Source organism: Grammomys surdaster, unplaced genomic scaffold, assembly GCF_004785775.1.
Source record: "Grammomys surdaster isolate TR1022 unplaced genomic scaffold, NIH_TR_1.0 99, whole genome shotgun sequence".
NCBI lineage: Eukaryota > Metazoa > Chordata > Mammalia > Rodentia > Muridae > Grammomys > Grammomys surdaster.
The window spans coordinates 34,226-57,484 of record NW_021604578.1 but is presented as its reverse complement, the minus strand read 5'-3'; the positions used below and the strand labels follow the sequence as shown (position 1 = coordinate 57,484).

General features: G+C 42.2%; 1 protein-coding gene across 8 annotated transcripts in view; it reads right to left on the bottom strand.

The window, feature by feature from the left end:
• Positions 1–22,611, bottom strand: part of Znf131 (zinc finger protein 131) — a 30,023-nt gene extending 7,412 nt beyond the window's left edge. The window contains exons 1-6 of one of the 8 annotated variants that reach the window (XM_028783738.1): positions 22,475–22,610; positions 21,452–21,590; positions 20,058–20,159; positions 11,993–12,137; positions 5,176–5,533; positions 4,851–5,073 (exon numbers count right to left, since the gene is read on the bottom strand). In XM_028783738.1, the coding sequence (XP_028639571.1) occupies positions 4,851–5,073; positions 5,176–5,533; positions 11,993–12,137; positions 20,058–20,159; positions 21,452–21,575 (952 nt within the window). In that variant the 5' untranslated portion in view covers positions 21,576–21,590; positions 22,475–22,610. Of the gene's footprint in view, positions 1–4,850; positions 5,534–11,992; positions 12,138–20,057; positions 20,160–21,451; positions 21,591–21,793; positions 22,026–22,054; positions 22,380–22,474 lie in introns of those variants that run through there. The other 7 variants (XM_028783758.1, XM_028783748.1, XM_028783702.1 and 4 more) reach the window with 7 other exon arrangements.
• Between the last annotated feature and the right edge of the window lie 648 nt (positions 22,612–23,259).

The following is a 23,259-nucleotide window of genomic DNA, read 5'->3' as shown; positions in this document are numbered from 1 at the left end:
CTGAGCTGCCTCTCCAGCCCACAAACTCTCTCTTTAAAAAAGGGGTGTGTGGGGACTTGAAGAGATCCCTAATCAACAAGGAATCACCATTTTGTTACTTCCTGCAGGAGAAGGCGGCAGGGGAAAAGGACAGGATGAGTTAATAAAGATAGACATAGTTCTGGTAGGTGTATGAAGTAACAAGATTGAGGACTGTTCTCTCAAGAAAAGCAAGCTGCTGGAGATGAAGGCAACATGAGTGATGCTAATGCTAAAGTAGGGTATAAGGGTCTTGAATATGACAGTGAGAATCTGCAGAAGCATTTAGAAAGAGATACATCAGACAAGAAGCTTACTCAATTAAGGTTTGAAATCATTTTTTTCCAGCACTGTTCACTAGGAGTAAAGAGGTAAAAGAATTCCAAGATGAAGGCTGTTCTTAAACACAAGTAGGACCCCATGATGCAAGAAGAGACATAACAAGGCTAAGGTTCTGATGGATAACAGACTATGATGATACACTGGAGGTGCAGGGACAGAACTGTCCAGGGCTGGGGATTCAAAGACAGCACAGTGTTTGCAGACAACAGGACCAAGACTTCAGCATCACTACTCCAGTTAGGAGGAGGTTCTGGACAATGCTAAAATAGAAGTAGACTGACACAAGTTACCAAGTTACCACAAGTCACATGTTCACTCAATGAAGCACAGCTGTGTACAGTTGCCAAATGAGGGAAAAAATAGTTAACACTTACATCTAGAATTGACGTTGATATGGGAACTTGTTAATTCAAGAAACTTTGAGAAATATGCTCAACAAAATGGTTGTGTTTTATTAGTGTGTGATTTTCATTACTAATGAAACTTATAAGCACAAATTGTTACAGCCTTTTGGAAAGACAACAGAGGGCTTGGACATGAATCAGTACAGTGCTAGCCATGTAAGCATGAAGACCCGAGTCTGACTCACCTCAGAACCCACTGTGGTAGCACTGCAACTGCAGCCCTGAAGTAATGTGGTAGTAGGATGAACACGGGTAGCTCCCTGGAGCCAGCCAGCCAGTGGGTGAGCTTCAGGGTCAATGAGAGACTCTTGTCTCAAAAATAAGGTGGAGAAAGACACCTGAAGTTGACCTCTGACCTCTACAAGCAGGTACACACATACAAAGCAAGAGAGGTAGGGAGGGAGGGACTAAAAATCAACCTGATATTTGCCAAGATTTCTTTAACTTGGCAATTATTTTCTTAAAAACTAAATGTCATAGGCCAGAAGATGGCTCAGCACTGGCTGCTAAGACTGATGGACTCAACTCCTGGAACCCAGACAGTGGATGGAACCAACTCCTTCAAGTTGTTCTCTGACTTGCACACTCATGGTGGCAACTGCACATGGACATATATGCAGCAAGCCTTTAAAAGTATATCTCAGGAGCCTGTGTAAAAAGGTAAATGTATGAGGGTGCTTACAATGTCATACTTGGCAATCTCTAGTAAAAACTTTACTTAGTTTACTTAGAGCTACCATCACATACCCATGCTAATAGTGGTTTAGCATCACTGTTAAGTAGCTATAGAAGAAAACAAAACCTCCGTAAGTGGTTCATTGAAAAGACTGTAAGCAGAGTATCACTGCACACATGCCTGTAATTCTGGCACTCGGGAAGCTGAAGCAAAAGGATCAGTTGGGCTATTTAATGAGAATTTGCCTCAAAAAAACAAAGCAAAAAACCCTAATATTGCTGGGCTGTGGTGGCGCAGGCCTTTAATCCCAGTACTTGGGAGGCAGAGGCAGGCGGATTTCTGAGTTCAAGGCCAGCCTGGTCTACAGAGTGAGTTCCAGGACAGCCAAGGCTACACAGAGAAACCCTGTCTCGAAAAACCAAAAAAAAAGAAAAAGGAAAAAAAAAACAAAACAAAAACCCTAATATTAGACAGGCATGGTAGCACATGTCTTTTAATCACAGCACTCAGGAAGCAGAGGCAGGAGGATCTCTGAATCTGAGGCTAACCTGATCTACAGAAAGAATTCCAAGACAGCCAAGGGCTATCAAAAAACCCTGTCTCAAAAAACCAACCAACCAACCAACCAACCAACCATAGTCTAACATTAAATGATATAAATCTGTGCAGTGCTTGCTTATGTTTTCCTAGAACTGTGTGTACTTATGATGGATCACTTGATAATGCATGGAAGACACCTGAAGGCTGGAGGCAAACACTCTACCCTTGACCCGCTGGCCCTGCCCTAACCCTGGTGTGCTCTGCATGCCAAAGCAATGCTCTCCCCTGTCATCCCCTGAGCCTGCTTTTAAGAGATCTGCTGAAGTAGGAAGGGCTCACTTTCTACTTCACCACTTGAACTGTGTCTATTACTAAACAATTAGCTTAGTAAGCCTGGTGACATCTAGAAATAGCCAGGTGCCTTTCTTTTCTTAAAGGCATGTGGACTGTTGATCGTTCAAGTGCTTTCACTCTTCTCTTTTTTGCCTTATCTGTGGGATAGCTGCCATTACCCTTAGAGCAAAAAAAGGGGGCCTCAATATAAAGTGACTCACCATGTTTGTCAAACTGGCATTTATCAGGAAGGGATTAAGTCAATGGTGACTTATTTTCTGCACCTTTAGAGAGTAATTATTTAAAACCATGTTGAATTCACCTCAAGACTCATTTTTAAATACATATGTCAAATGGATATGGTATTCTCCTTTGCCTCCTTGCTGGTTTTGCTTGATGTTTTCTTAATAGAAAGTGACTTCCAGTCAGAGTCACTCTAACACAAAGATAGAGATCACGGTCTTTCATCTTCAAGTCTCAGCAGCACGGATCCTGTGGACCTGCCCCACTCCACCTGCTCGCTCACTACTGCTGCCATTACCTTTAGATCACTGTCAAAGGTTTCCTTATCAGAGCCAGCAGCTTTTATTCCACATTCCTCTATTTTGCCAGTCACCCCTCTAAAACAGAAATCTGATCATTTTGCTTCTACATTTAAGTCTACAAGCCAGTTCAGTTTGCTTTGGTGCTTAATGGACCCTACACTGAGCATATGGCTCTATAATCTGTAAGTAGCAAAGCTAATTAAGTTCCTTCAGTTATCTCACATCATCTTGAGTAAGAAGAGACAGACAGAAGTGTGCCAGCCCTTGCTCTGCTCAATGAAAAGCACAGGATAGGAAAGCTTCCTTCCTCTCTTGCTGTCCCCACCTATGTCGCCCACAATACACCTGCAGATCCCCTGTGCTGCCCGGGTGGTCTGCTCTTGGTACTCCTCCACTTTGACCAACTCTGTAGTCATCCATCCTTCTACTAGCGATGAAAATAACTTGCTTTCACACTTTCCTGACTGTGTGTCTTATTTCTTGCTTGAAAACCTGTTTCCAGGCTAACTTCTTTTCCTCTGAGTCATCATAACTGGAGCTGGAATAACACATTTTCTGAATCTATCTGATTCTTCAAGTTCAGTTAGTGTACAAACAACTCAGGGCAGTGAGACAGCTAATTAAAAAAAAAAAAAAAACCCACTAGTAGCTGTCCAAATTCCAGCATCAAAGAAAAATATCCTGCATGGTGTATGTACCTATGTTCTATTTCCAGTATCAACACTCCAAATAGCCTTCATCACTGTAAGTAACAAGCCTCAAACACAACTGTCCAGAAATCTAATACTTAGCACCTCGTGGTAAGTGGTTTCTCCATACTGTTATAGAGGGTTTCGAGCCTAGCAAAAAATTAAGTCAGTGGTATCACTGGTAGCAGGTCCTGTGCTTGACTTAGAAAACCTAGCAAGAAAAGGAATCCAATGTGAACGTGGGAGAACAACACAGAACTATGCTGGCCAGAGATAGGCTTCCTGGGACCTCTTCAGGAGTAAGATGACTCTTAGAAGAACGAGCACGCCTCACCCCTCTTGGCTGTCACTCGTCCCGACATACTTGCCATTAAGAGCGGTGGAGAGAGACAGACATAGGTGACCATATTTTTCTGGGTCAAAAATATATTACTACTACTGGAAGTGTCCGCTGCACAAACAGGATATGAGATTTAACTCCCAAACACCATGTAAAAAGCTAGGAAGGCAGTGTGGTATGTAACTTCAGCATCTGGCTGGGGTGGGGAGTGGGGGCATATCCCTGAAGCTTCCTGGCCAGACAGATTTGTTGATTAACTTCAGGTTCAGTGAGATTCTGCTTCCAAAAATAAAGATGAAAAGAAATCCTGGCTGGGCGGTGGTGGCACATGCCTTTAATCCCAGCACTTGGGAGGCAGAGACAGGCGGGATTTCTGAGTTTGAGGCCAGCCTGGTCTACAGAGTGAGTTCCAGGACAGCCAGAACTACACAGAGAAACCCTGTCTCGAAAAAAAAAAAAAAAACACCAAAACCAAAACCCCTGGAGAAGGGCCTGTCATCTCTGGCTTTCACACACACAGGTGCACAGAGGGTATACACATACCCATATGCAAATTCAACAACCACAGAATGCAGTACATACTCCTAAAAAGAGGATTATAAATGTATGTAACCTCAAAAAGAAAAAAAAATATATAAAAATGTTAGATTGCTTATAAATATGTGTAGCTATGTAACATGTTAACATGGAAAACAGAGGAATAAATTCACATAATAATTAAAATTTAATAATTCATGGTACTTTGCAAAGAAACTATAATCTATTTTACATATTTCTTTAAAGAATATAAAATAGGGCAAGACATAAAAACAATCATTTTTAAGGTTGACACTGATTTGCATTTAAAGCATCAAGAAATAATTATGTACCATGCACATCAGAAAATACAGAGAGAAAAACAGGATTTAGATTTCAAGTGAATGTAGAAAAAATAATACTCAAAACAAAGTATCTGCTAATTACCTGTATGTTTTCGAAGGTGCTCTTTAAAGTGTCCAAAGTGGTCAAACTGTTTCTCACAGTACTGGCATATGTGGATTTTTTTCCCAGTTCTTTGCTTCTTACTTGCGCCACCTTCCTCAAGGTGGTAACAGTTCAGGTGCTGTTTCCATGCACTCTCTCGAAGATACCTTTTATTGCATATTTCACACTTGAAACTCTCAGTGGAGTGTGATTTCATGTGTTCCTTAAAATGGTAAAACAATTTAAAGGAACGGTTACATTTCTCACAATGGAACAAGTCCTTCACATGTGACAGCTGAAGTTCCACAATTTCAATACCTTCTACCTGTTTGCTTATGGGGTCAGATGCACAGTCATCTTCGCTAATCTGTCCTTTGCTTTCACCTTGACGGTACTTGCTGGTGATATCTGCCAACAATGCTAGAGCGGAATCATCGGAGGAGCCTGTGCTCTGTATGTACTTTATGGACTGCTTGGCAGAAGCCATTTCCTCCAAAGCTTCGATGCCTTCGTCTTCTACTTCAATTGTGCCTTCAGCAATCTCCACCTCAATTTCCACAGGTTCTGATCCTGCAGACGGCAATGACTCGGTGATAACATTCGAAGTTTCTGCAATCTTTCTTTTTTTTGCCTCATTTTTTCCTGTAGTGTTTTCCTCTAATGGAGCTGAGTTTTCTTTGTTTCTGAAATATATAAAGTATAGGTTTAAAAAAAAAATCTGTAAAATCAGACTTCTTTGGTGCTGGAATATCTGATAAGTATATTAGAGAATAGGCTTCTACCTTTAAACTCATACCATTTATAAATAATAACTCTAAGTGGATCACAGACTAAAACGTGAGAACTAAAATCCTTAACTTTCTAGAAAAGAGTGGGAAAAGTCTTACCACAGGCCCATTAACCTCTGCCTCCCCACTGCCACCTTTTGTTAACATTCCACGGAAGCCTAAGAGACAGTACTGTGGCAAGGGCATCAAACATCCAGGGTGTGCTCTGCAAAAAGTAAGTGCTGCAACTCAAACCTAAGTCAAGCCAAAGGGCATCTATCTGTCATCCTCATCTAGAAAACATGGAGAGAGATGCTAAGTCAAGAAGGCCCATGACCTAAAACAGACCATTTTAGAAGTTTTCACCCTGCTGCTGACTGAGGTGTTGGGTGGGCTGAAAACACGATATGGCAAGAAACATGCAGCCTAGCCTCTAGGCTGCTTGAAACAGAAAGAAAATGTGCCTTGCTTCCTGGCAGTGTGTCACCTTTCACATCTGTCTCTATCTTCTCTCTTCCCCTCTATCTTGATTTCAGCTGCTTTTAAGGAAAAACAAAACTCATGGTGGAGCAAAAATCTCCTTACACACACAATGGGGACTAAGAACAATCCAATAATAATGTTGGAAGCAATTCAGGCAAATGGAGGCAGTCTCTACTCAAAGGCTTTGGGTTTTAGACTTGACCCTAGTCAGGGCTACAAGGTACAATTCCTCTGAAAACAATTAGCATGCTGCTGGTCACATACTGAAATCGATACCCAACCTGTGGAAAGCTCAAGTCTTCCAGCCTGAAGTCTCATTTTGTATGTGAGTCAACCATACTTTGTGGCTAATATGGTTAAGAGGTGTCCAGCAAGTATCTTTTCTTTGGTCAGTCAAGACAAAATGCTTAATTTGAAAAAGTGGTTGGTTGGGCTTTTGTTGCATGTGATTAGCCTCAACAGTATCTGTGAAAGTCAAACTAGACATGGCAACAATGCTTTGTAGGCAGAAGTTTACACTGTCATCATAAATCTGATCAGCATTCCTTATGATTTATGTTGCTACACTTTTACTGGCACATGGGCTGTTGCCAGTGGCTTAACTATTTGGTGAGCTAACTTGAAAGGCATGGCACACTGAAGACAGTTACTTTGAAAGCCACAATCATAGGGATAAACAGAGTAGAAACTTCCTGAGTCACTCATTATATGTCCATGACGAATGGCCATTCTCTAAGAAGACTAATCAATTGGTGGAAGCAGCCTATTAAATAAGCAAGCCTGCTTTGCCCTGACTGTCACTGTTAATGCCAAGAGCCAACACTGTGAATGTGTTAACACATTCATTATCACAAACTGGTCTTCAAGTGTAGACTTCATGCCTGACTTCTGAAGCCTCCTAAAAGGTTGCCTGTCTGGCAGTGAAGCAGCAACATCTCACAGGATGCTGTTACTTACAAACTGACACTGATCTGGGACCTGTGTATGGTAGCTTCACTTTGATAATCTTTTCAGGTTATTCTAGTGCTGCTCCAGTCTGAACAGCTAGCTGCTTCAGGCCTCAGGACTATGGTCCATAAAACCATGTCATGTTTGGCTTCCTAGATTATCTAGTCTGAAAATAGTGCATCTTTATCACAAAAGCACTGTGGTAACTGGATAACAGGAAGGTATTAGTCTCTCATGCTTCCTACCTCCAACAAAGCTATTTGAATTCTTACAATTCTGACACTGACTCAAAATGATTTGGTACTCCACTTCCCTCACCTCCTGCTTGTCCAAAAATTTGAGTAAGGCAGGTTGGTCATCAAGTTCAGCTGTCCCCACAAAGGGATCATTTCTTCTCAGCTGCTTCCCGAGTAATGATGAAGACAAAAAGGAGGGGAGGCTTACATAAACCTAATTATAAAATAAGGATTCTGCTCTGAATATTCTTTGACAATTTTTTTCCTCCAACAGCAACTATGGGGCAATAAAGTTGGCATCTCTTTCAGATAGGGGATTACGGGATTCAAACCTAATTCTACTTTAGTCATCTAGATTCTTGTATTAGAATCTTATATCACGGGAATAAAAACCACTGGACCTAGCAGCACATTTATAAAGGCACACGTGAGGCCAAGTGGGAAACATGGCAGGTCTCTAAACTATATAAAAGTGGGCTAATATTTTCTATGCGAGTTCTGGGCAGGAGTGGATGACTAGAAAGGAGTAAGTTACAGTTGCTAAACTAGGATATTAATTCCATGGGGTGGAGGGAAAGCAGCAACTGGAGGAGGTATGTGGGAGGAACATCACATCTTTCAGAATACAGGCCTACAACATGGGCAACTGCCACAGAGCAGATAGTAAGGTGTCTTGTGATAAATAAGAAAACCTGAACTGACTACCTTTAGACAGCCCTACAAAAAATAAAATTGGCATTCTCTCTGAACTGCAGACAAAGCCAACCTGTTTCCCTAGTGAAGTAGGCCTTAAATTTGTAGGTACAAGGTAGGCAGATGTTTACTCAAATTCTGTTGATAGTAGTCTTAAATAAGCCTAATGAGAAAAATGGAACAGATTAGGTCACAGTCCCTACTGATAGATTTACCACTGACTAACGAAAGGCAATTATGAGGAAAATCCCCAGAGGCCAAGATAACACAGAAACAAGAATATTGCTGGGAAACTCTTCACGGATCTCTCATGCTGTTGCATGATTTATAACAAATACACAGACAACGATTTACTTTGGATCTGTTTTCAAAGTTGTTTGTATACACAACAGCTTTTTTTTTTTTTTTTGGTTTTTCGAGACAAGGTTTCTCTGTATAGCCCTAGCTGTCCTGTAATTCTGTAGATCAGGCTGGCCTAGAACTCAGAAATCTGCCGCCTCTGCCTCCCGAGTGCTGGGATTAAAGGTGTGCGACACTACTGCCCAGCTACACAATAGCTTAAAAACAAAGTCTGCCTGTTTCAGAGTGGAAAGTAGATAATGTCCACAACAATGATATCAATACATTTCAAAACTATGATGAAATTAGGTAAGACCTGCTGTATTCGCTAATAATAATGACTGAAAAAGGAGGACTGGATTGTCATATTAAGTTTGTAGAGATAATGGTTTTATGGGTATGTTAAAACTGCATCTTTTTGCCGGGTGGTGGTGGCACACACCTTTAATCCCAGCACTTGGGAGGCAGAGGCAGGTGGATTTTCTGAGTTCGAGGCCAGCCTGGTCTACACAGTGAGTTCCAGGACAGCCAGGGCTATACAGAGAAACCATGTCTCGAAAAACTAAAAAACTAAAAAACAAACAAACAAAAACCTGCATCTTTTTAAATTTTAAAATTTTTTTTATGAGACATACTCACTTTATATGAGTATTTTGCCTACATGTATGGTTACCGCATGGGTAGGCAGTATCTGCAGAGGTCAGAAAGGGGAACAGATTTCCTGGAACTGGAGTAAGTAAGGGATAGTTGGTTGTGAACCACCATGTGGGTGCTGGGAACTGAACCCAGATCCTCTGCAAGAATAAGTGCTCTTAATCGCTGAGCCATGTTTCCAGCCCCTTAGTCTGTACTTTTATATTTTATGTGCTGCCTACCACTCATATCTATGCACCATATATGCCTGTCTTGTGCCCACAAAAGCCAGAAGAGGCCATCAGATCTTCTGGAACTAGATTTACAAATGAGCACGAGTCACCATGTGGGTGGTGAGGAATCAAATCTGGGTCTTCTGGAAAAGCAGACAATGCTCTTGACCACTTAGCCACCTCTCCAGCCCCTCAAGCCACACTTGAAATGAGGCTCAGTTAAGTACAAAAGCAGCACATGTTTACCACATTAAGCCTTATTAAACTCTGAAAACAGGGCTGCAGAGATGGCTCAACTGAGTTTGATCTCCACGACCTGCACAACGCACAGACCAACTACTTGAATTTGTCCTTTGACTTCTGGCATTCCTGTTGTGGCACATACACGAATCTCTCTCTCCCCTCTCTTCCCCCTCCCTCCCTCCCCCTATCCCTCCCTCCCTCTTCTCTCTAAATATTCAGGACACAATGACTCACATATATATATCCAGAGATGGAACAGGGACTAAGAAGCTTGTATTTGATTCTGGGGATCCAAGTGACAGCATGTATGCTACTTCTCCCCCAACTAATGAATAAATACTTTAAAATGTTTGCAAGGGTTTTTGTTTGTTTGTTTTCTTTTCTTTTCTTTTGAGACAGGGTTTTGCAAGGTTTTTAAAAATAATCCTTAGCAATACTCAGTGTACTGGTGAGGATTGAATAAAACTGCAGTCTCTGTGTACCAGCAAAAACAACGGAACACAATGTTCACTGAACATTATCATGCCCACTAACTTGTATACAGCAGCATCTAACAGTGCAACACTGGGAAAGTAACTCAAATGTCACACTATCATTTACTCTATGAACTAGTACTAGGCAATAAAAATGAATGCAGTAACAGGACATTATAGATAAACCTCTAAAATGTAATACTAAATGAAAAATAGCAAAGGCTTCAGAAGGTACTCAAAACAATTAAACCACGGGCTGGAAACTGCCATCTATATGCCAAGCCTCAGCACACATCTTTACTTTGCTAATCAATTTCAGGCATCTGCCAGAGAAGACTAGGCTGGTTTGGACTGGCACACATCCACAAACAATGATATGTACCAGGTGTTAGGGATCAGAATGGATACACACCAAGTTCTTTTCAAAGAAGTGTAATTTTGAACTGTCAAATCAGCTAAAAGAAATGTTATTGGGGTCTGGAAAGATGGCTGAGAAGAGCACTAGTTGCTCTGCCAGAAGACCTGGGTTCAATTCCCCGCACCCCAATGGCAGCTTACATTAAATTTTAACTCCAGTTAAAATTCTTCTGGTCTCCAGGAACACCTCATGTACGAGGTATAGAAACAAACATGAAGGCAAAACACCCATACACATAAAATAAAAATAAAGATTAAAAAATGTTATTTATGGACAATTATAATCCAATTTATCTCCTAGATTTATTCCCAATTTCATCTCTCGACTAAACCATACCAGTGAGTTGGATTAAATAATTTTGTTCCCTAAGGGAACGACTTCCAAAATGGTGCTGCTGGAATGCTAATGGCCTGTACTAAGTCACTATTAAAAAGAGAAGGAGGAATGGGAAAACCAAATGATACCAAGAGGTAACAATGAAGTAATAACTCATACATCTGGAATACAATATGATAGACTCCATTATATGCATGTTACAGGTATTAATTTAACTTCATAAACAATTCTATGTAGGAAGTCGAATTATTATGCCATGTGACAGGAGCTGAGCAACATCACTGAGATCCAGTGACAGAGCTGGAGTAACCCAGAGCAGTGCCCGAGCCCTCAGTGCATCGCTCTGGTATGTGAAGATGCCGAGTGACTTGTTTATTGTATCCTTTAATATTTTCTGAATGTCTCTTGTAAGAAATTCTGAGTTTTTTTTTTTTTCCAAGACATGGTTTCTCCTTGGGTAGGCCTGGCTGTCTTGGAACTCACTTTGTAGACTACGCTAGTCTCAAACTCATAGACATCTGCCTCCTGAGTGCTGGGACTAAAGGCATGTGTCACCAAGTAGTAACTCCTTATCGATGGATTCGCCATTGCAGTTGGTACTTGGGAATTGAGATGGAGATTTACACCATTTAGAGAGTATGCAGAGTGCATAATAAGCTTATAGAAATCATTTAGATTGTAATAGTTATAACAGTTTGACCATTGTGGTGGTTTGAATAGAATTGGCCGCCATAGGCTCACAGATTTCAATGCTTGGTAATTAGGGAGTAGAACTATTTGACAGGGATTAGGAGGTGTGGTCTTGTTGGAGGAACTCTTGCCATTAGGGGCGGGCTTTGGGGTTTCAAATACTGCTGCCTACATATCCAGATGTACACGTCTCAGCTACCTCTCCAGCACCACGTCTACCCATGTGCTGCCATGCTTCTGGCTATGACAACCAAGAACTAAACCTCCAAAACTGTAAGCCAGTCCCAATTAATGCTTTCCTTTGTTGTGGTCATGGTGTCTCTTTGCAGCGAGAGAACTCTGACTAAAACAGCCATTTATTGCCTTACTCTCATCTGGCCTATTTATTTTTATTAACATTCTTAGTATAATTTTCACCCAAATTCAGCAAAGGAATTTCCAGAGGCCACCTTGAAGAGCTGCCTAGACTCTCTTATTACATACCAGAGATGCTACTTTAAGATGCTCTTGAGAAACCAAATGCCAATGGAAAACCAAATCACTATCCAGACGTTAGTTTTAGGACGTCACCACTTAATGATCCAACATACACTCTACAGTATTAACTGACAGTGTCATTAGCATTTCTGCAGAAATCAAGCAGTCAGTACCTGACTTCAAGTGCTTTGATAGCTTCCAGCATCTGCAGAAACTCTGCTGCCTTCCAAACATCATTGGCTTCTTCTTCCCCTTGTATCATTAGTTTTGCAGTGTATGTGAACTCAATTAAGTGACGAAAAGCCATTTTACTAACACCTGCAAAAATAGATGTACATTACCATTAGTTCACATTAACTCAAACTTCACAATGCATAGTAAAAAAAGTACTCGGGATTTGATTGTTTCTTCTCATTTTTGAAAATCTTCAGAATTCTAATCACATTTTGGTACAACTTATCAAGCTAAGATCTCATGCTCTTCTCATTCTAGCCCCAACCCTCTTAAGGTTTAACTTATTTCAAATTATGTGTATGTCTGTATAAGCTAGAAGCCCTGGAGCTCCTGGAGTTGCCTGGTATAGGAGCTGAGATTTGAACTCAGGTCCTCTGGAAAAGTAATATTCTCTTAACTGCTGAGCCACTTCTCCAAATACCACCCCTTACCTATGAATTTGACAATTTCAGATGGTTATATAAGAGGATAGTTTATCATTTATCTTTCTTTAACTGGCTCAATTTAACATTCTCAAGGTTTATATACATTGTTGCATATGGCAGAATTTTTAAAGGCTAATATTCAATTTTATATTAGCATAAATTTTCTTTATTCATTAGCCTGCTGATGAACACGTAGGTCATTTCTACATATTGGCTACCATGAATGGTGCTGAAAAGAATGTGGACGTGCAATAAAGAAAATCTTTAGCGTGTTACTCTGAGTGAGTGTGCATGATATGTGGACTTAAGTGTCAGTGTGCTGTAGAGGTAACTATGGGTTCCAGGAACTGAACTCAGGTTGTCAGGCTTGCACTGAATGCTGTTGTTCACTGAGGCATCTTGCTGGCCAGGGAGTACAATTCTTTTACATGGATGCTCAGATGTGGAATTACTAGATTCTGTGTGTAGCGAAAGATGAACTATCCCTCCCTCAGGTGTTAACAGCTTGGACCCCAGCAGGTGATGTTACTCAGACTGGATCCTGAGAATTCTTCTTCAAAGCCGGATGGGATATTAAAGAGATGGGGCTTAAGTTATTCTGTCCTGCAGTCTTTGTGCAGCTTTTGTCTGTATACAGATGACACCTGACTGCTCTTCACTGTACACTGTTCTCCATGGTGTGCTTCTATGAAAATATTATAAACTCATTCATGGACAGGAAGCATTTATATACTAAAAAGGCTTAAGTTACAGAGTAAGGGCTCAATTTTAAAGGGCTGGTGAGAGGAAGGTCCTTCTTGTTTACACCACAGGCCTCTGCTTCAGCATCTACTCTTGGTGCCAAGGTTCTCCGACCAACTATAGCCTCTAACTCTGACCAGAGCACACTCCCTGGGAAGGCTGCTCAGTACATATGCTCTCTCTAAGTTTTTGGGATGATTCTTGTTTTCCAAAGCAGCCTCCCTCATTTCCAACTTTTCTTCCTGCACCTGTCTTCTGCTTTGATAGCTGTCTTCACAAATGTATGTGATACTTTCTAGATTTCATTCAATTAATGAAGTGGAACAAGCTTTATATATTTAATGATCATCTGTATTTCTTTTTTGGAGAAGTTTCTACTTAAATTCTTCCTCTGTTTTTAACTAACAGTTTGTAACTTTTAATTCTGAGTTGTCTGGGTTCCTTCTCAGATAGATCCTCCGTGTCTAAGTATCTCCTCCATTCCGCCTCGTGTTCTCTCCAATCTTTTACTGTGTCTATGCTCTTGTTGCCTGTGATAGTAAATGTCATATTCATGGAATGCTCTGCCTAAGTCTTACTGAATTGAGAGATAATTAGTCAACATGGCATACCACACTGAGTTTTGCACAGAAGTATCCTTGTATTATAGGAACAATTCTTGGTTGTGGCAAATGATCTTTTAACTAATATGCTACTGGATTTGGTTTTCTATTATGTGCCTGTGTATGTGTGTAGGGTGAGAGTATACAAGTACAGAAGACAGGACAATGTTTAAGTTGTTTTCCTTCCACCTTGTTTTGAAGCAGACATTCTTTTGTTTCTGTTACTGTGCTGTGAACTTCAGGCTAGCTGGCCAATTCTCCAGCTTTCAGCCAACTCTCTATTCCACACCCTTCAGAGTACAGAGATTATAGATGCTTGCTTGCTACTCTATCTGTAGGTTCTAGGAATCAAATTCAGAAAGGCTTTCCTTGTAAGCTGTTTCCTTGCTGAGCCATCTCCCTAGACTTTAAAAAAAAAAAAAAGGTGTCTCACTCTATAGCTAGCATTAAACCTGTTACAAGCCCCCTGTTTCAACCTCTAAGTAATGGGGTGACAGTTCCCAGACACAATGCTTGGTATCAGAGTTATACTGGTCTCAGTTTAATTTGAAGTGTTTGTTTTTAAACATGTGTTACTTATATGTGTACACACACAGGTGTCTGCAGAAACGTAAAGAAGCTAACAGATCTCCCCTAGAACTGGAGGTATAGACAGTTATAAGCCATCTGACATAGGTGCTGGGAATGAGACTCAGATTCAGTGAAAGAGCAGTTATGTACTCATAACTGCTGAGCTATCTCTCAAACCCCTTTCTCAATTTTTTTTTGAAAGATGGTAAGAATTCTTTAAATGCTTGACTGATTTTACTAATAAAGCCATCTAGAGCCTATAGTTCATAGTTATAGAGTCACATACTACTAAGTAAGCAAACTAAAAGTAACTGGATTGCTCAAAGGCCAACACTCTTTGGTTTCCTAAATTAATTCTCATTTGTCATTGCCTTGATTTTGCTTTGCTGAGGGATAAATGCAGGTGGCTTCTTTGACACATGCCAGGTTACCAAGTCAAAAGCAATCTTATTTCTCAGATCTTTTCATCCTGGAGCTCAGACTGATCTCCAACTCACAGCAATATTCTGTTTTTTTTTGTTTGTTTGTTTTCAAATCAGTTTTTCTGTGTAGCCCTGGCTGTCCTGGAACTCACTCTGTAGATCAGGCTGGCCTCGAACTCAGAAATCCTCCTGTCTCTGCCTCCCAAGTGCTGGGTGGGATTAAAGGCGTGTGCCACCACTGCCCAGCCCACAGCAATATTCTAGCTGCAGTTTCCTGATGAGATTACAATCAAAACCACCAGATGTCTACGACTTATAGTAACAGAATGTCAAAATTAGGTCTGTTTTGTCCCCATCCCTGAGCCAACACTGAGTGGCAGATGTCCTTGAAACACTTTAAAGCTATTTGGCCACTTTATACTAGAGGTAAATACAGAAGTCGTTTAGGAATTTTGACTAAAAGTTTCAAACTACAAAAGTGTCTTCTAAAGAAAATGTTTAAATAGTTCTATAATAAAATTAGATACCGTTTTTAATCAAACACATAGATAACACTTATCCTATATCAGGCAGGATATCAAATTACTTACAGAAGCTTTATGACATGACTATGATATACTGATTAAGTGATTAAAAGCTTAGGTGCAAACCTAAGTAGTATGACTCCGAGGTCTATGAACAAAAGACAACCTTTTCCTGTTCCTTGAAGTCTGAATATCCCTGGTCTTATTCACTACAGTTCAACACACTATTAAGACCACTCACATTATTCTTCTGCTATTAAACAAAAGCCCTGGCCATCTATCTGTACAAAACACTACATGCTATATGCTGTTTGAAGCTGTCAAAAGGACTGGAAGGATGGGTCCACTGTTTCCAGACCACCTGGCCTCACTCAATTTCTAGCACCCATTGCCAGCTCAAAACTTTTTTTTTGTTTTTCAAGACAGGGTTTCTCGCTGGGCAGTGGTGGCGCATGCCTTTAATTCCTGCACTTGGGAGGCAGAGGCAGGCGGATTTCTGAGTTCGAGACTAGCCTGGTCTACAGAGTGAGTTCCAGGACAGCTAGGGCTATACAGAGAAACCCTGTCTTGTTTTTTTTGGTTTTTCGAGACAGGGTTTCTCTGTATAGCCCTAGCTGTCCTGGAACTCACTCCGTAGCCCAGACTAACCTCCAACTCAGATATCCACCTGCCTCTGCCTCCCAAGTGCTGGGATTAAAGGCGTTTGCCACCACGGCCCGGCTAGCTCAAAACTTTTTAATCTGTTTTGGAGGATCTGACACCCCTTTCTGGCTCCGGTGGGCATTACATACATGTAGCTAACAGATATACATACATCAAAATATTCATATATATAAAATAAAAATATAAGTCTTTTTAGAAAAAGAAGCTGTAAGAGCCACACCATAACTTGGAGCTTGCCCTCTTAAACTGGGCTTACAGATATTTTTCTCACAAAACAGACACAATTAACCTTCAGGAAAGAAAAAAAGGTCGATTAAAGTTAGAGAACATTGTTGAAGTGAAACAAGAAAAATTTGAAGGTTTCTAGAGCTTTGTCTATATTTTTATTACTCTTGCCGAGTCCTGTCTCTAGCTATTTCCAATCTGGATTAATCAGAATCACTTGTCCTATGGACTTCAAGCATGGTTCCCTCATCTTCTGACTCAAACCTAGGAATGTTATTTGTTTAGCTTAAAATAAGCACTTACGGGTTTGTTGCATATTTTCTGTAACCAGCTCAGACTGTCCTAGAACAAAGTACCCACCTCACTGATTAGCTAATATAAATCAACCCTGGCAAGGGAGGAGGTGACAGACAGTATGGCTGTGAGAAATGTAACCTAGTCTTTTAGGATTAGACCATTCTCATCAATCCTTTATTCTTCTCTTAGTAGAACTATTCAGGGTGGGAGGAGCAACTTTTCTTAGGAGAGTATCTAAGGAAAATGCTAAAGAGCACTTAACCTCCATTGTCTCATAGGGGCAAAATTTTAACATTACCCTAGACAGGATTTAAAAACAAAAGCATATTCAAAACAACTTTTGGCTGGGTGTGATGGCACATGCCTAGCAATCGGGAGGCCAGTCTGGTCTATATAGTAAGTTCAGGACAGCAGAGGCTATGCATGTAGAGATCCTGTCTTCAAACAAAACCTACAATTTTTAATGTTTAACAGGTCCTTTGCTCCCTTGCCCTTGACAATTAGGGATGAAGTTTTCTGGACATAAGAATTACCAAAAGAGAAATTTTAGAACTGTAGTTTCAAAAGCAGAGAAAGAATGAACTTAGAAAATCAGTCTTTTCTCTGAATAGGGACTAGATGTCTCCTGAAGATAATATATGGATAAAACCCAAGTCACAAAGCTGAACAGTATGGAACTGGCTTCAGGAGCAACAGCTTTTATTCAAAGCCAAAGAGAGGATGGGGCTGTATTTCTAGTCAAAGGTACTTTCATCAAGAAACTACAAGTCACTGTTCACATTTACAGATGAGGATTCTAGTTCCAGCTAAATCAGAGAAAGCACAAGCACAACCCACCCAATCTTGTCCACTGATTAAAACTGCAGCTTCTGAAGAGAGAACACAGCAAACACAAGGATACTGACAGAGCTGACCAGAGGGGAAATCAGACTCAAACAGCAGAGTCTTAAGGCTTTTATGTTTCCTCCCAAATATCCTGGCTTAGACATAAGGAAAGCCCAAATCTCACAGCGGAGCAATGTGTATAAACAGAAAAAAAATCTACCAGAGAAATTTCTAAAGAATCAAGCAAGGTAATAAAAGGTGTGGGTAGGAAGTACTTGGTATTATTTGTCTCCTCTCAGCAACATTCAAAATAAGCTGTAATTCTAAGTCCTGTACTCTGACAGCAGTACAACAATGTTCATGTGTTTGAGATCTTGTAGCTCAAGATGGCCTCAAATTTCCCACCTCTTGCCCATCTCCCTAGAGATGGGATTACAACTGGGATTGGCACTTTGCCAGAATTATAAAGATTCAGAAACTAAATTCAAATTGGATTCATAGCCAAGAGGGTGTCTGAACCCAGATAGGTTGACTGCGTGCTAAAGCAAACAAACAAAAACTAAAGTAGTCTCTAAAGGATAAAAGCACCACCCACTCTTACACCAAATGCACATGACATAATCTAAAACTTATAGTTTTTTAAAAAAAAGAAGCTGTATCATTCAAGGTACTTTAATAAACAGTAAAACTGAGACCCAACCAAACTCAAGTGTTCTAATACATGCCCAGAACTTTACAGCAGGTGACCTTGGGAGAAAACAGCAATTTCAGAGTTAAGGGTTAAATGATAATTGATACCTTTTTTTTAAAAAAAAAAAAAAAAAAAAAAAAAAAACATGAACCCAGTCAAATAACAAGAAAAAGTATTTCCCACTTTATCTTGCAATTTAGTTATTTAAAGTGTACGTACACCACTCTATAATGCATACAGGTCAGAGGTACCGAGAGATAGAAGGAAAAATCCTTTCTCCAGTGGTGCTTTCTCAATTAGACAAGTACTCTAGCCTGGGCCACGGTTCAGAATGTTAGGTGTGGGGAGGGGCCTCAGTGTGCCCACTGTACAGGTGTGAGGACTGGAGTTCAGAGCCCCAGAACCTATGCAAACGCTGGGGAGATGTAGCAATCTGCCTGTCGTTAGAACACCGAGAAGACAGTGGCAGGGCTAGCTCAACTAGCCAGCTCTGGGAGCAACTGTGAGACCCTGCCTCGAGGAATAAGGTGGGCAACCATCAATAAAGACAATGATTTTGGCCTGGACTATGCACAGGCTCAGGAATACCCACCATCTCCCCACCACCACCACCACCACACACACACATATACTTTCTTGATAACCTTCAACTAGTATAGCTGACTCTTCTCTGAAATAGACAAACCTCATTCTCCTCGTCACAATATATCACCCATACTAATGGTCTAATATTTTTTTCACTTCTTTTAGACTGTTGCTATATTTTCAAGCACTTCAAGGAATGCTGTATTCATAAATTCTTCAGCTCTTGGATCTACAACACTACATAATACAACAGGTAATCAATACGAATAGCTCCCGCCTATTAAGCTTTGGCAATACACCAAATATGCCAGGTGACAGATTTTGCCATAAGCTAACTTGCCTTTAGATGAGAAGACACACAACTTTGATGAAGTAACTTTTTAGCTACTTAACAAGCCTCCAGCTGACTGACTGGGTAAGCAGCAAAAACAGTACTCTCTAGACAGCTAAAGTCTCACTGGAAATTCCTATGGATGTCTAGTAAGCCTGTGCTGTCTCTCAAACATAGTCAAAAAGTAACTTACCTGCTGATACAATAACTGAATTATACCAAAATGAAAGTTAGACTCTTTTCTTTACTCCCCTAGCTATCATTTTTCCCCAAGAAAAGTTTCTAAGCAACCCACCCAGAATAAAGAATATGTACTAAGTAAAAAAGACAAAAAAAAAAAACAAAAAACCCTAGACCCTCCGAAAGAAGATTCTGTTTTACATAGGCACATGTATTTATTTCTAACTGCTTTGAGAATTTGATGGGACATGGAAGTTAGTACTGTAGTAGCAAAGCTAAAAGCATAATAGTACAAACTAAATGTCTAACTAGCTAGGCAACCTTGGTTTTGTAACTGTAGCATCCCCATAAGCAAAATACCACCACTTACTTTTCAAAAGATTGACATGAGCCCCAGGTAAGACATAAACTACACAGTACAATGCCTGGCATTTGGCCTGCTGTTTGAGAAAAAGTCAATCATTTGCTTTCAAAGTAATACCTAATAACTGATGGCCCCCTCTCTCCTAAACATTATACAACCTAAGTTCATCTTCCCTAGTCTTCCCCATATAATGGTAGCCCATTTCATTTGTAACCTTTAATATATTACTACTTCTGATAGTACGGAGGTCTCTCTCGTAACTTAAAATATCTCTACCATTTCTAACATCCCTAAAGCATAAAGTCACTAAAACAGAGATGATAGTTTCCATTTATGCATGCTTTGAAAAAGACAGTGGATCCTGGTTTCAGTAATGGGCCAGACTTGTTGGAAACCAGTGGCTATCACTTACTCCAAATACTTTCTTCAAAGAACTCTCAAGTAATAAAAAACAGTGTATCTAGCTGTCTACTAGCAACTACTGGTATTTATGTCCCAGGAAGTATTGTTAAATCAACGAATTATCTTTGCTAAGTACTGTGTGAAAAACGCCACTTACCTTCAATTTCAACCAAAGGTTCTTGAGTAAACTCCTGAAAGAATTTGTAGAAGAACTTACTGCAGGCAGCCAAAACAGCCTTGTGGGCCTTAAAATGATGTCCTAAATAAGAGGGTGGGGTGGAGTGAAGAGATGGAGAGGGAAAAAAAATCATACACTGACATCAAAATCAAAATTATGAAACGTATAAAGAAAACCTTTCTTATAAAATACATGTCCACATATGTTATTAGAAAAAAGCCAAATCATTCCTGTCAATTATCTTGGGAATATTTAATTTTAATTAGACATGAATCTAAACCTTTACTTCAAAGTCTTGGTCAGTTTTTATAAAAGCTAGTTTATACTAAGTAACACATTTCTTCTAGCACTTTCTGTTCCATTCAATTAAGTAGCCAGGTATATTTAATCCCACTGAAACTGCCAAATATGGGCTGGAGATTCGTTTAGTGGTTAAGAGAAACAGCTGCTCTCCCGGGAAGCCAGGTTCAGTTCCCAGCACCCACAAGGGCAGCTCACAACTGTTTGCAATTCCAGTTCCGAGGGATCTGACACACTCTTCTGACCTCTTCAAACACCAGTCAGGCATGTGGTGCCCATATATGTGTGTGCAGGCAAAACACTCATACACAGAAAATAAAATGAAATAAAGTGCTAAATATGACAATGCAAAAGTTTACAAACCATTTAGAAAGAGAAGGGAAAAACAATACTAAGCCAATGTGCTTGGTACAGGAAATGTTTCAACATGCCTAATATACTTGTAGGTACAACACACCTACAAACTCCCACTATAAGGAACAGCTTGTCTTGAAAGCCAATTTTTACTGAATAAAAAAAGAATCCTAATCTGGATTTGCCTATACAAGGAAGACTAGCAAAGATTCCCAACTTATTTTTTAGTCACTCATGGTGGTGGTGGTGGGGTATGAGTGTAGCCATGGTTTCTCTTCCACTTTCCTTTCCACACTATTTTGGAAAACTAGAATGAAAACTTCCCAAATGATTCTTGGGCTGGACTCCTCAAAGCAGCTTGCTAAGAACAGGCTTATTAACAAAACATTGGAGACTGCCTCATTGTCTGACCAAATATTTTGAGGTATCTTCTCTCTCCTCGGGGCATTTATCTTAACACGCCAGTGTGCAATTATAAAACTTGAGCAGGCTGCAAGAAGTTCAAATGTGATGCACATCAGACTAGATTAAAACCGAGACTAGCCAACCAGCTTTCTGCAGCATGGTCTACATGAGCAACACTGACAGGCGCCCTCCTGGTTCCGATGCAAACCCTCCACAGACTTTGGAAGAGAGCCCGGAGAGGGTGGGTACAAAAAGGCGGGCAGTGAGAGAGAACTGAAGCTCCAATTTTCTCCTCTGCCCACTACCCTACCCACCGTCGACAATCAGGGTGATGTCTGTAAACCGGTCCTGCTCCCGCTGTTCATTCAATCGGTCCAAGATCATTTTGTGATGTTCAGGAAACTCCTGAAGGCATTCCATCGTTTCTTCAGCCTCCATGGCCGTCGGGGTGCTCTACAAAAGAGGAGCATGATAATGTACACCCATGAGCTCGGGTTGACACAAAAACCCCTACAGCAGAAACAAAACAAAACCCAGGAACCGGGGAAGAAGGGGGAGGGGGAGGCCGAGAGCAAGGCTGGGGAAGAAGAAAGGCGAGCCGAGCCGCCGCCGCGCGTCGCGGGCCGGAGCCGCGGCCGCGGGACTCCGAGCCTGACCTAATTGGAGTCTGGAGACGCGAGCTGGAGCGGGGTGGGCACAGTGCCGGAGGCTCAGGGCGCCCGGGAGCGCAAGTCCGGCCGGGGAGGACCCCGAACAGCCTCGGCGGCCTCCCAACGGCCCGCCTAGACTTCCGCCCGGCCCAGGCTGCCGCAGCCCCAGCCCCGGTCCGGCCCGCGGCCCACAACGACTCCCCGGGTCGCCTCTCCCTCCGGCGCCCTCCCTCCTCTCCCCCCCGCCCCGACCCGGCCGGCACTCACTCAGGGAAGGAGGAGCGGCCCGGGCCTGCGCGTCACTTACGTCGACGTGCTGCGTCACCACGCCGGACGCGGACGCGCCCGGAGCGCCAATCCCCGCAACGCCTGGCCACGCCCCTGTGGGCCCTGTGGGGAGGGGGAGGGAGCCCCCGGGGGAATTCGGTGCTCCCGCGCGGCGCCCGCGTGCGAAGGCTCCGTGGGCTGCTGCGACTTCTCCCGGTAGAGCAGGGCCGTCTCAGCGCTGGGAAGACTGAGGCCCTCGGGCGCCGCGTTCTCGTAGCCCGTCCGCCCCCACCGGACCCTTAGCTGCACTTCCGACCGCGATCGCCTAGAAAACTGGCTCCGCGGCCCGGGACGCTTATATTCCGCGGCCCCGCCCAGCTCCGCCCCCTTTCCGGAGCCGAGGTGGGCCCTTATCCTTACCTAGCTGGCGCCGGGTCCTCGTGCCTCTCTTTCCACGCTCTCCCCTCCCGTGGCGCAGCTGCTCGGGTGCCCAGGCAGCTCCTCGCCCTCCATTTTCACCTCCACGGCAGGGATGCTCTGTCCGCAAGAGGTCCTGCCGACGCACTCGCGCCCTGGGCTCGGCGGCCGCGGGGGCGAGCACGCTCGGGCGCCGGGGATCTCTGTCTCCCCAAGGTCCGCCCTGCGGTGGCAGCACGTGTCTGCAGATTCACAGACCGGGTCAGCCTGGAGAGAGATCCAGTTGTGATTCCTTCATCACAGCTCTCCGCACCCGCCCCGAAAGCGGCTGGAGGCTGCCAGTCTGTTGCACGTGGCCGGCTCACTCATTCATCCCCAGAAAGGCACGGCTGAGAGTAATGCTCTGATAGTTAACGTGTAGTGATGGTTAATCTCAACGAGTTGGAGAATAAAGACGAATGGAAATAGTGTGCGAGAGTGGATGTAATCACTTCAACGGCTACGTTTTGAGGCGATGACGGACGTGCTAGTCACTGTTTTAAGAAAACCGCGGAGTTGGGCGAGCACACGTGCTTTCTACATTGTAACTTTAGTCTGAACAGAGGTTCTGTGTTGCGAACGAGGTAATCGGGAGAGTCCAGGAAAGCCAGCAAAGCGGTGTGTGTTCGAGCCAAACATACATAGCACATGCAGCCTTGAAGGTCAGAGTGTTCCTTTTGCTGGGACAAGCACGCGACAGCCTTAAGGGTCCAAGATATCTGATCTTCTTACCATTTTAGGAGTGGAAT